The following is a 14,423-nucleotide window of genomic DNA, read 5'->3' on the forward strand; positions in this document are numbered from 1 at the left end:
CTGGAGTTTGCCAAAACTTACCTGAAAAAGCCTAAAACGTTTTGGAAGAATGTTCTCTGGTCAGATGAGACAAAAGTAGAGCTTTTTGGGTAAAGGCATCAACATAAAGTTTATAGGAGAAAAAAATAGGCATTCAAAGAAAAGAACACGGTCCCTACAGTCAAACATGGCGGAGGTTGCCTGATGTTTTGACATTGCTTTGCTGCCTCTGGCACTGGACTGCTTGACCGTGTGCATGGCATTATGAAGTCTGAAGACTACCAACAAATTTTGCAGTGTGAGAAAGCTTTGTCTCCCTTAGAGGTCATGGGTCTTCCAGCAGGAAAAATGACCCAAAACACACTTCAAAAAGCACTAGAAAATGGTTTGAGAGAAAACACTGGAGACTTCCAAGGTGGCCAGCAATGAGTCCAGACCTGAATCCCATAGAACATCTGTGGAGAGATCTAAAAATGACAGTTTGGAGAAGGCATCCTTCAAATATCAGGGACCTGGAGCAGTTTGCCAAAGAAGAATGGTCTAATATTCCAGCAGAGCATTGTAAGAAACTCATTGATGGTTACCGGAAGTGGTTGGTTGCAGTTATTTTGGCTAAAGGTTGTGCAACCAAGTATAAGGCTGAGGGTGCCAATACTTTTGTCTGGCCCATTTTTGGAGTTTTGTGTGAAATGATCAATGTTTTGCTTTTTGCTTTATTCTCTTTTGCGTTTTTTCATTTAAGACAAATTAAATGAAGATAATAATACCAAAGAATTTGTGATTGCAATCATTTTCAGGAAGAAAATGAGTATTATCTGACAGAATTGCAGGGGTATCAATACTTATGGCCACAACTGTAAGTACCAAATTGGCTGTCACTAAGGGGTTAAATAAAAAAAACTTGAAAAGGATTTTGTCATTTTGGGCTCATGGCCACTTGCGATGAAATCGGACTAATTCAATCCGATAAAAAAATCGGATTGAATTCGGACCAATGTTAACCCCTTAATTCCCAAGGGTGGTTTGCACGTTAATGACTGTGCCAATTTTTACAATTCTGACCGCACCACTGTCCCTTTATGAGGTTATAATTCTGGAACGCTTCAACGGATCCAGATGATTCTGACACTGTTTTCAAATGACATATTGTACTTCATGATAGTGGTAAAATTTATTTGATATTACCTGCATTTATTTCTGAAAATAACAGAAATTTGGCGAAAATTTAGAAAATTTCGCAATTTTCCAACTTTGAATTTTTATGCCCTTAAATCACAGAGATATGTCACACAAAATACTTAACAAGAAATATTTCCCACATGTCTACTTTACATCAGCACAATTTTGGAACCACAATTTTTTTTGTTAGGGAGTTATAAGGGTTAAAAGTTGACCAGCAATTTCTCATTTTTACAACACCATTTTTTTAGGGACCACATCACATTTGAAGTCACTTTGAGGGGTATATGTGATAGAAAATACCCAAGTATGACAACATTCTAAAAACTGCACCCCTCAAGGTGCTCAAAACCACATTCAAGAAGTTTATTAACCCTTCATATATTTCACAGGAATTTTTGGAATGTTTAAAAAAATGAACGTTTAACTTTTTTCACAAACAGTTTACTTCAGCTCCAGTTTGTTTCATTTTACCAAGGGTAACAGAAGAAATTGGACTACAAATGTTTTGAAGTTTGTCCTCAGTATGCTGATACCCAATATGTGGGGGTAAACCACTGTTTGGGTGCATGGCAGGTCTCAGAAGGGAAGGAGCGCCGTTTGACTTTTCAATGTAAAATTGACTAGAATTGAGATAGGGTGCCATGTTGCGTTTGGAGAGCACCTGATGAGCCTAAACATTGAAACCCTCCACAAGTGACACCATTTTAGAAAGAATACCCCCTAATGAACTTATCTAGATGTGCTTTGAGAATTTTGAACCTCCAAGTGTTTCACTACAGTTTATAACGCAGAGCCGTGAAAATAAAAAATCATATTTTTTCACAAAAATTGTATTTCACCCCTAATTTTTTATTTTCCCAAGGGTAACCGAAGAAATTGGACCGCAAATGTTGTTGTTTAATTTGTCCTAAGTAAGCTGATACCCCATATGTGGGGGTAAACCACTGTTTGGGTGCATGGCAGAGCTCAGAAGGAAAGGAGCGCCGTTTGGATTGCAGACTTAGATGGAATGATCTGCAGGCGTCACACTGCATTTGCAGAGCCCCTGATGTACCTAAACAGTAGAAACCCCCCACAAATGACCCGATATTGTAAACTAGACCCCCCAATGAACATATCTAGATGTTTTGTGAGAACTTTGAACCCTCAAGTGTTTCACTACAGTTAATAACCCAGAGCCGTGATAATAAAAAATCATTTTTTTTCCACAAAAATTATTTTTAGCCCCCGGTTTTATATTTTCTCAAGGGTAACAGGAGATATTGGACACCAAAAGTTGTTGTCCAATTTGTTTTGAGTACGCTGATACCCCATGTGTTGGGGTAAACCCCTGTTTGGGCACACGGGAGAGCTCAGAAGGGAAGGAGCACTGTTTTACTTTTTCAACACAGAATTGGCTGGAATTGAGATCGAACGCCATGCCGCGTTTGGAGAGCCCCTGATGTGCCTAAACAGTGGAAACCCCCCAATTCTAACTGAAACCCTAACCCTAATCCCAACCCTAACCATAATCTTAACCACACCCCTAACCTGAACATGCCACTAACCCTAATCCCAACCACACTCCTATACCCAACACACCCCTAACCCTAATCCCAACCCTAACCACACCCTTAACTCCAACACATCCCTTACCCTAATCACAACCATAACCCTAACCACACCCCTAACCCTAATCCCAACCTTAATCCCAACTGTAAATGTAATCCAAACCCTAACTTTAGCCACAACCCTAACCCTAAAGTTAGCCCCAACCCTAACCCTAATGTTAGCCCCAACCCTAACTTTAGCCCCAACCCTAACCCTAACTTTAGCCCCAACCCTAACTGTAGCCCCGACCCTAACTGTAGCCCTAACCCTAACTTTAGCCCCAACCCTAACTTTAGCCCCAACCCTTTACCCTAACTTTAGCCCCAACCCTAACCCTAACTGTAGCCCAACCTTAAATTTAGCCCCAACCCTAACGTTGGAGCCAACCCTAACTTTAGCCCCAACACTAACCCTAGCTTTAGCCCTAACCCAGAGTGTAGCCCGAACCCTAATTTTAGTCCCAACCTTAACCCTAACCCTAATGGGAATATGGAAATAAATAAATTTTTTTATTATTTTTCCCTAACTAAGGGGGTGATGAAGGGGGGTTTGATTTAGTGTTATAGCGGGTTTTTTAGCCTTTTATTGCAAAAAATAGTTTTTGCGTCTCCACATTTTGAGAGCTATAATTTTTCCATATTTTGGTCCACAGAGTCATGTGAGGTCTTTTTTTTGCGAGACGAGTTGACGTTTTTATTGGTACCATTTTCGGGCCCGTGACATTTTTTGATCGCTTTTTATTCTGATTTTTGTGTGGCAGAATGACCAAAAACCAGCTATTCATGAATTTGTTTGAGGGGACATTTATACCATTCCATGTTTGGTAAAATTGATAAAGCAATTTTATTCTTTGGGTCAGTACGATTACAGCGATACCTCATTTATATTTTTTATGTTTGATATCCCCTTGAGGAAGCGGCGTTCTAACGCTGCAAAACGCACGTCGGGGCATTCTCACCGGCGGGACCTCCTCACCTCTCTCCCTCATCTGTATAGGTAAGCATACAACCTAGGTGTTTCCACTATTGCAGGGGTTACCCTAGCCATTAGGGCGCACTGGCTATACTCCTTGTGCTAGGTACTGTTATAGCTGTGACGCTTTCACTTCATGCCATTACTTCTTACCACATGGTATGTTACATATAGTTTAAGCTTCACCGTTGTCACAGGGGATATCCTGGTTGCCAGTGTGCACTTGTCTCTTATTATTGCCTAGGTCCTGTGTACGGCATTGTCCTATTGGGGTTGGATGCCGCCGCTGTTACAGGGGTCACCCTAGCTGTCAGTGTGCACTTGCCCTTTATTTTCCACTAGGCCCTGTCACGGTTGTGACCCCCCTCCCCCTTGTACTTTTTCCTCACCATATGTTGCTTACCGCTTACAGCCACACTATGACCATCTTCTATATTATGTCAAGGTGGTGAGATGTGAGGTGTTTATTGGTTTTTCCCCCCCTTTCGGTGCTTAATTGTGGTATACATTGTGACTATTACTGATGTCCATAGTTTTAACTTTTTTGTACTAATAAAGATCGTCTTATTTATACCGTCATTATATGCTCCTGGTTCTCCTCCTTTTCTTGTATTCATTGTTTGGAGCTATTATATTTATTATCTGGGTTATTACCACATATACTAGTACTCCTTCCCAGATTTTGTTGATATGTTTTCGGAATTTCGGTTGGTATATATATATATATATATATATATATATACATATGTCAGCGACACACATATATATTTATATATCTTTATATTTCATAGACAGATAGCAGAATAACCGATAATTCATTTGTCGGCTTCTGCAAAATCATTGCAGAAGCCGACAGAATAGGAGACATGGTTTACATACAGTAGCCATAGTTATTGGCCCCCCTGGCTAAAAATATCTGCACCCAGCCACCCCAGAAAAGGCAAATCTGTAAAATGCACAAATTTCGGCACTTAACCTCCCTCTTCCCACTGCCCTGTAGTGGTGGCATATGGGGTAATAAGGGGTTAATGTCACCTTTGTATTGTAAGGTGACATTAAGCTGGCTTAGTAATAGAGAGGTGTCAATAAGACACCTATCCATTATTAATCATATAGTTTGTAAAGGGTTAAATAAACACACACATGCAGAATAAAGTATTTTAATGAAATAAAACACTAAACACTGTTTGACCATTTTACTATTACTGCCATACCAAGCAAAGATATCAATCTCCTGTAAAAAATAAAAAAAATAACAAACCAACAATATACCCATACCATATCCATGCATTGCTGGATCCCAAAAAACACACCCATCCACGACACATAGGTTTGTGTATCACCTTGCAGGGAGGCACTGTAGACCACTTCTGAATCCAAAGCAATGCGATGAAGATGGTCGGTTGGATAGCAGATAATGCTTCCAGCATGTTTGGCAGTACTACCCAGTCTTCCACACAGTCCAGTCTCATAAGCCAACAGTTTGGATCACTTAGTCATCACCCTGATCCTCTTTGCCTCTACCATGTTGAGTCCCAGGGACTACTGATCCCACTCTAGGATAGTCAGAGGAGCTATTTACAACATAATTTCTTGATTGTGGTCTCTCACCCTGCATGTTCCAAGCGGGACAGGAGGACATGCTGTTTTAGTAATGCACAAAGCTTAGAGCAGCAACGGCCACAAATAGATGATGATAGGGAATGGCAAATTTAGTCTTAAGAAGAAGAAAGATGACGAGACATAGTTGCTGATAATAAGGTTTTTTTCTAAGTCACAAGTCAGTAGAGCCAGAATATGGTGGTGGAAGATGAGGTGGTGGAAGGCCAACTTAATGACCCAACCTGGGAAGCTGACGTAATGAGCGAGGTCAGGAGGGATTGGCAGCACAGAAACAGGCAGGAAGAGACAGTGGGATGAACAGAGGGAGAAGGTGGGTGACTGTTCCACAAGCACCTACACTCATGACTTTCTCCGTCACAGAGTTCTGAGACAAAAAAATAGTAATTTGCAATCTGTGCCATGCCAAGATTAGCAGGGACCTGACCACTAAGAGCCTATCCATCACCAGCTAGATCAGGCACATGTCATCTAAACATCCAAGTCGATGGATGTGGACTCCTAGCTGGATCACACTATGAGCAGAGAAAACCAATGAGTTACAAAAAATACCTAAAAAGTATTCTTTAATAGCAATAATTAAAATAAAGGACTAGAAACCACATATACCAAACTGGATCACACTATGAGCAGGAAAGATTTAGATTCTGAAATGTTGCCTCATGTCTAGACCACGCTATTAGCAGAAAGGATTTATATTCAGAAATGTTGCCCGGTGTCTGGATTACACAATTAGCAGAAAGGACTTAGGTTCTGAAATGTGGACTCCTAGCTGGATCACACTATTAGCAGAAAGGATTTAGATTCCGATATGTGGCCTGGTGGCTGGACCAAACTATTAGCACAAACTATTTAGATTCTGAAATGTGGAATCTTGGCTGCACCAAACTGTTAGCACAAACTATTTAGATTCTAAAATGAGGACTCCTTACTGTACCACACTTCTAGCACAAATGATTTAGATTCTCAAATATTGGACTCCTGGTTGCACCACACTATCAGCACAAACTATGTAGATTCCGAAATGTGGACTGTCTTGGTTTCACCACATTATTAGCACAAACAATTTAGATGCTGGAAAGTCAGTTTGACACAGGATCCTATTTAGCTGAACTAGCTGACAATAAACTGCCTAGCTAACTATTTGACTACTTTCAGCAGCAAAAGAAGCAGCCTCTCAGCGCTCTCACACTGACAAAATGGCACAAAAACAACATGTCTGCTTTTAAATAGAAATGGACATGTGAGTCGGCAGCCAATGCCAGATGTCCATGTGTCTGGATGTTGTGGGTGTTTTTTGCACCCTGATTAGCTGACAGAATCTCCAGAAATGAAGTTTATAAAAAAAAGAATAACAGTCCACCACTTCTCTGACCTCTCTCCTCCTCCTCCCCTCATCAAACATGTTCACACCACTCATCATACAGCACCACTGTCCTAGCCAAAGTTCTAGCAAAATCATTAGTGGAAACTATCATTTACCGAACTTTGGACAAATTTTGCCCATTTTGAGGAAAATGCTAGGGAATTCAAACACGAGTCCGAATGTGCAATGTCCGTGCCTACTTTGAGATTGGCAAATGTTTTCTGAACAAGTTCTCTCCTCTCTATCAATGACCCAATGCCTATAGCCAATGCCACTAAGAATTATCCAAAGCATAAAGAGCAAACAGTCATAGACCTGATAATATGACTTTGCCAGAGCCGTAGTCTGAACAATATCAACAGATTTGTGTTTAGTTCTCCAAAATGTTTGGAAAAACCCCGCTGCCAAGTTCCTAAAAATCTTTGTGCAAGTGTACTTATAAGAATTGTTGCTTTAATGCTGTTTTACAGCAAAATGAAGGGTGTTCAGAGCATATCGTAATTTGATTTACATCTCTCTTCTGTTCATTCACCTTGCATTTTGTTAATTGTTAAAAATAAACTAATATTTACAGAAAACAGTATTTCAACATTTTCAGAATATCTAAAAGTATTATTGTAAATTGAACCTGTTATAAATGAATGTCAAGAAAACTCAATTCAGTTTAGTCTTCAAAATATATTCCCTTAGATTTCTTGTGCAACTTGAACTGCAACCTTTTGAGTTGTAGAAAATGTAGGAAAAAAATACAATAATTTGAGTTGTGTTTTCTTATATAGTGTATTATATGTCCTTTGATGTCATACAACAAAGTTAAAAGAGAAACAAATTGTAGTCATTGTACTGAGAAAAACATGTTTACAATGAGACATGTCAGGCAGAAGACTTTTATCTTGTAACCTCTCTATTCATCACACAGCCAATATTCTCAACATAACTCTGAGCCTCCATGAGATGGAACAATTGTTGTCAGGGGATCATTAGTGGAACTTTTCAAATGTTATTGTCTAAGATTCCTTCAATATATGAATCTTTTATTCTTTACGGTGATCCATATAGGGTCTTTTATCCTTTGCCATAAAATACATAAATACATAATAATAATAATAATAATAATAATAATAATGCATAGTAATGTACATTACTTGTTCATAGGGCTCATCAAAATAGCTACTGATACTTAGCGAATATCTACATTGTTTACTAGAAGGGTACTAGAAAATAGGACAAAAACCTTTAAAGGAAATCTGCTAACTTCTTTGAGAGAATCACGATGTAGGAAAAGAAACATTGATTCTAAATATCTATCACTTACTTTGCTGTGTGCAGCAGTTGTGATACAATCAGTGTTCTCTCTAGTAAATCTGACTCTGTCTAACACCAATGATTAGCAGCTTTGTATAAATATTGCTAATTGAGAGTAAGTTACTAATCATTGTTGGGGGCATGGTTGAACCAGGAGTCATATGGGCAGTTAGTCCAGCAGTGATAATCTCCTGCTGATAAAATAATGATAATATTGAAATTACTGCACACATCCTAGTAAGTCACACATCACTGAAATAAGTGTTTTAGTCCCTACCTCATTGTGTTCATAGATGACATAGCAAAAACTGACAGATTCGTTTAAATTACATTGATGTGTTTTAAAATGGAAAAAATTGCCATGGATAGAACTTTATAAAAATTTCAGATGCTGCTATTAATGCTATGAGCAGGGACTGTAGCTGCGTTAACACGCCTGTATGACTGAAAGCTGGTGGCTCACTTAAGGAATAAAGCTTCCATTCTCCCGTGTGACATCCTTTCGCTACAGTGCCGGGACACTTTTTTAATACTTTTTACCTGCAAATTAATCAAATATCTAACATAACATAGTAACATAGTAACATAGTTAGTAAGGGCGAAAAAAGACATTTGTCCACCCAGTTCAGCCTATATTCCATCATAATAAATCCCCAGATCTACGTCCTTCTACAGAACCTAATAATTGTATGATACAATATTGTTCTGCTCCAGGAAGACATCCAGGCCTCCCTTAAACCCCTCGACTGAGTTCGCCATCACCACCTCCTCAGGCAAGCAATTCCAGATTCTCACTGCCCTAACAGTAAAGAATCCTCTTCTATGTTGGTGGAAAAACCTTCTCTCCTCCAGACGCAAAGAATGCCCCCTTGTTCCCGTCACCTTCCTTGGTATAAACAAATCCTCAGCGAGATATTTGTATTGTCCCCTTATATACTTATACATGGTTATTAGATCGCCCCTCATTCGTCTTTTTTCTAGACTAAATAATCCTAATTTCGCTAATCTATCTGGGTATTGTAGTTCTCCCATCCCCTTTATTAATTTTGTTGCCCTCCTTTGTACTCTCTCTAGTTCCATTATATCCAAAACTGGACACAGTACTCCATGTGCGGTCTAACTAGGGATTTGTACAGAGGCAGTATAATGCTCTCATCATGTGTATCCAGACCTCTTTTAATGCACCCCATGATCCTGTTTGCCTTGGCAGCTGCTGCCTGGCACTGGCTGCTCCAGGTAAGTTTATCATTAACTAGGATCCCCAAGTCCTTCTCCCTGTCAGATTTACCCAGTGGTTTCCCGTTCAGTGTGTAATGGTGATATTGATTCCTTCTTCCCATGTGTATAACCTTACATTTATCATTGTTAAACCTCATCTGCCACCTTTCAGCCCAAGTTTCCAACCTATCCAGATCCATCTGTAGCAGAATACTATCTTCTCTTGTATTAACTGCTTTACATAGTTTTGTATCATCTGCAAATATCGATATTTTACTGTGTAAACCTGTGTAAATCTGTGAGAGAATATCATAATCCGATTTGACAGGTTTTCTTTAATGTTCCGTATTCGGCTAACTAATAAGGGAGTTCGATAACTTCTCAAATACCCTGGATGTAAATGATATATTCTTTAAATGGTGAGAACAGTTGGGAAATTTCATTAAGACTGTTGTTTTATAGGTAATTATTCTGTTCAAATCCTTTTGGAATGTTGCACATCTTTGGGCTTCTTAATTGCTACTAAATGAAAGTGTCCGAGCTAGTGCAAAAGGGAAAAAAAATTGCAAAAATCTTATTGTCACGACTCTGTTGTTGGGTGTCACCAGGACTAGGGGCTCCTTCTCTGTCCCTAATGTGAAGGGCACCATAGCTCGCCCTGTTCCCCAGATTACGTCTTATGGTGGAGATGCCAGGGCCACGTACCTTGCCTTAGCTTCTGAATCCGCCCTCAAGCTTTACCCTTCCCCACCCATGGAAGAGGGGAGTAGCAGTGTACGATAGTACAGCAACCAGACTAACAAGGTAATATGAACAGGGGTAACAGAAAATATCAAACATACAAATATACTCACACAGACAACAGAGGAATGCACCAGGAATGAAGGATGGGGTTCAACCGAAGTAGGAGAAGGAAGGTAATTATCACACACTCAAAACCTAGCAACAGTCAGAGACAAATCCAACAAACACCTTCTCCATTAACAACTTACAGCTACCACCATCCTTGCAGCATAAGCTAACTCTGACCATGAGTGCTAGCCAGGACCTAGCTTATGTAAGAGATGGAGTGGCTAACAGTGCACAGCTAAGAACCTTTAAACAAATTGCCAATGACAAATAAACCCTAACTAAAGATTTTGTGCTGCTGTTAAACTATTAAAATTAAACTTTTATTCATCAATTTAATAAACTGATGTGCTTATTAAAACCACAATGTTTGTTTTGTCTCTATGGTTCACAATTAGTCCTGAGGTAATATATTGGGAGTCCTTTTGGACATGCCTTTATAGGTTCATTGATGGGTACTGTTTTCTTTTTTATATATATTGGGTGAATAGTACACAGACCGAGGTGTAGCTATTTTGTTAAAAAAGTACGATTCAATGCAATGAATGATGTAATATTTCCCAATGTCATTCCATTTGTGGTTGTTATTACTGGTTTGTTGCTGTCCTAATCTCTGCTACAAGTATTAATATATTAGTTTTCAAATTAAATATCCCCTATTGGGGTCCCTCATCTAATTTACTCCTATGTCTCTTTCACCTATTGGCATTATGTATAGCCTTCAGGACTATAGATTCATCCTATATCTTTTGCATTGCGGGGCTGTAGACCATCACTTTTTGCTTATCTAAACATTTAATAGCTTATAATATTTAAGCTATTTCTGAGAATCAGTAAATAAATGACAGATAGTATAATACGATGTATTTTATTTGTGCCAGGGGCCTTTCTACATGTTGCAGCCCTAGCCAAAGGAGTAGGATGCTGCAGAGGAATGCCTTTCGGAGAACTCCACCACTGCCCAGGGGTCGCCTCAATGGAATTACAGGACCAGCATATCAGCAGCTGGAGGAGCCCGGACTTATAGATCAGGACACAATACCTTGCCAAGGGTAAGTGATGAAAACCACTGGAGCATGAAAATACAATATTAATCTCAAGAATAAAAGGAGAAGCTTATCTGCTTTAATCTTGTGAGCTGATACGTTCTCATGTTCCAAGAGCATGACGCATTAAAATCAAATAATTATTTTAAACATTGATGGCAAGAGGAAATAGCTCTTTTTATTTTTTACCATGAAATAAAAGTTCCTAATTTTTTTCTTGATTTTTGTTTCAGAATTGTTTGGAAACTGATTTTTTTTTTGTTTTATGTCACATATATTTTTAGTTTGTGCATATTTTCCGAAGATAAATCGATGTATTAGCTACAGTTTGTGTGAATACTATAAATTGTATACTTGTACCACGTATTGTATATTCACCTTATTTATTTCCAGGAATAAACTGTATAATTAAGGGATCTGTGGAAATTGCCAAGATGGTAAAATGCTGGCATTGCATTTTTATACCATGTTTGGAATTCAATTTGTGATTCTTAAACCCCTGGGGTAAGCAATTTCCCTTTGCTCTCTTTACTTCCAGTGTGAAAGGAAAATTGCTTCCCCTAGGGGGCTAAAACTGCTTATGATGATTGAAATATCCTAAATTACATTAAAATTAAAAACTGCAGAGCTTTGTGTTTAAACAGTGGTTACATACTACTTGCGGAAGTTCTTAAACATCCTTATAACATTTTTTTTATTACGCAATATGTGAAATGTATTTGTTTTACACATCTAATTACAGATACTTTCTGCATACTTACAGTCTCTATATTGCTGTGGCTGTGCTGCTACCTCTTTACTGCACCTTCCAGAGTTTTACATGGAAAATATAAGTATATAAATAACATGAACTTGATTATGATAAAAAACACAAAATCCTCATATTTGAAGGATTTTGCCTGCTCTTCTCCTTGCTCATAGATAAAAAATAAGAAAACAGAAAATACAACTAAAACTTATAACCCAAAAGAAAACTAAAAAGTCTGTGAATTTGAAGTAGGAACCTGTTAGCTAGAGTGATTATAAAAGCCTCACTGTTGATTGAAAGAATTAGTCTTTTGGTAGAGTTAGAGAGAAGAGAAGCAAGTGTTATATGACCACTAAGTGAGTAAAATAAATAACTAAACCACATGGAGCTCCACGGTATTTGTAATATTTAACCATTCAGTGCCCGTCGATATTTCACTTTACGTTTTCATTTTTTCCTCCCCTTTTTCCAAGAGCCATAAATTTATTATTTTTCTGTCAATATGGCCATGTGAGGGCTTTTTCTTAGTGGGATGAGTTGTGGTTTTGAATGACAACATTGATTTAACCACATAGTGTACTGAAAATGGGAAAAAAAATTCCAAGTGCAAAAAAAATTGCAATTCCGAAATAATTTTTGTTCTTTTTATTTACCATTAGTGTTGAGCGATACCTTCCGATATCCAGAAGTATCGGTATCGGATTGGATCGGCCGATATTCAAAAAATATCGAATAATGTAGGATGTATTGGGGGAGGTGGAGGAGACATTAAAGGCATAGAGGTTTAGACCAATCAAATGGAGTAGCAGGAATCAATTTTTTTTTTAAGACGTTCGGAGTTACAAAGCTATTGACTATGTTACAATTTTTTATATTTAGTCAGATATTTATGTTTCACTACTTCCATGCTGTTCACCTTCTTTTTAACTTCTCCCACATTTTCTTCTTCAAAATCCTCAGCAGCATCATCTTTTTCATCAACTTCTCCTTCACCTTATTCATCTTCTTCTTCACCTTCTTCGTATTATTTTTTTTTTACATTCTTCATATTCTTTTTATTCAACTATTCAACTATTATTCTTCTTCATAATCAACTTCTTCATCTTCTTCCTGTAGTTGTTATCTATAAAAAGTTTGAAGATTGCACCTTCTGCTCTGACTGTCACAAAAGATTTACAACAGGATTTGTCCGCATTCAGTTTGGCCTGCAGCAGCAGGTTTTTTCCAGGGGCACCACAAGGAGGAACGGACTCACCCCCATACACTGCTTATTCTTCTTCTGCTTATAATTTAGATAATATATTTTGCTCTGATTTTTAGTCTTATGCTTAATGTTCTTCTGCTTTTTGCTCTGCAGCTTCTTGTTCTTCTTCTTTTCGGTCTTCAGGGTCGTGAACTTGGAAATGTAGCAGAAGGTACAAAAGCAAAAGACACTGCCGAGAACCAGCTGACGGTACTGGAACCCGGATGGCTAGCCGAAGGTACAAGAGCCAATGGAACAACTGAGGACCAGCTGACGTTACTGGAACCCGGTTACTAAGCAGGAGGTACCCATGCCAGACAGCACTACCTAGGACCACCTGACGATGGTGGAACTCGGATACCCAGAAGGAGGCACCTAAGCCAAAGACTCTGCCCGGAACCAGCTGACGGTACTGGAACCAGGATGGGGAGCAGAAGGTACAAGAGCAAAATACACTGCCGAGAACCAGCTGACAGTACTTGAACCCGGATGGCTAGCCGAAGGTACAAGAGCCAATGGAACTACCGAGGACCAGCTGAAGTTACTGAAACCCGGTTACTAAGCAGGAGGTACCCGTGCCAGAAAGCACTACCAAGGACCACCTGACATTGGTGGAACTCGGATACCCAGAAGGAAGCACCTATGCCAAAGGCTCTGCCTGGAACCAGCTGAAGGTACTGGAACCAGGATGGGGAGCAGAAGGTACAGGAGCAAAAGACACTGCCGAGAACCAGCTGATGGTACTGGAACCAGGGTGGGGAGCAGAAGGTACAAGAGCAAAAGACACTGCCGAGAACCACCTGATGTTGGTGGAACTCGGATACTCAGAAGGAGGCACCCAAGCCAAAGGCTCTGGCCAGAACCACCTGACGGTACTAGAACCAGGATGGGGAGCAGAAGGTACAAGAGCAAAAGACACTGCCGACAACCAGCTGACGGTACTGGAACCTGGATGGCTAGCCAAAGGTACAAGAGCCAATGGAACTACCCAGGACCAGCTGATGTTACTGGAACCCAGTTACTAAGCAGGAGGTACCCGTGCCATAAAGCACTACCAAGAACCACCAGACATTGGTGGAACTCGGATACCCAGAAGGAGGCACCTAAGCCAAAGTCTCTGCCCAGAACCAGCTGATTGTACTAGAACCAGGATGGGGGGCAGAAGGTACAAGAGCAAAAGACACTGCCGAGAACCAGCTGACGGTACTGGAACCCGGATGGCTAGCCGAAGGTACAAGAGACAATGGAACTACCGAGGACCAGCTGACATTACTGGAACTCGGTTACTAAGCAGGAGTTACCCAT

At 39.6% G+C, this 14,423-nt stretch overlaps 1 protein-coding gene across 2 annotated transcripts in view; it reads left to right on the top strand.

The window, feature by feature from the left end:
* The window catches only part of NRG3 (neuregulin 3), a 1,535,957-nt gene that overhangs the window by 1,399,525 nt on the left and 122,009 nt on the right, over positions 1-14,423 (top strand). For both annotated transcript variants that reach the window (XM_069753133.1, XM_069753134.1), the window contains exon 8: positions 10,963-11,133. In XM_069753133.1, the coding sequence (XP_069609234.1) occupies positions 10,963-11,133 (171 nt within the window). The remainder of the gene's footprint in view (positions 1-10,962; positions 11,134-14,423) is intronic.

This window comes from Ranitomeya imitator, chromosome 2 (assembly GCF_032444005.1).
Source record: "Ranitomeya imitator isolate aRanImi1 chromosome 2, aRanImi1.pri, whole genome shotgun sequence".
NCBI lineage: Eukaryota > Metazoa > Chordata > Amphibia > Anura > Dendrobatidae > Ranitomeya > Ranitomeya imitator.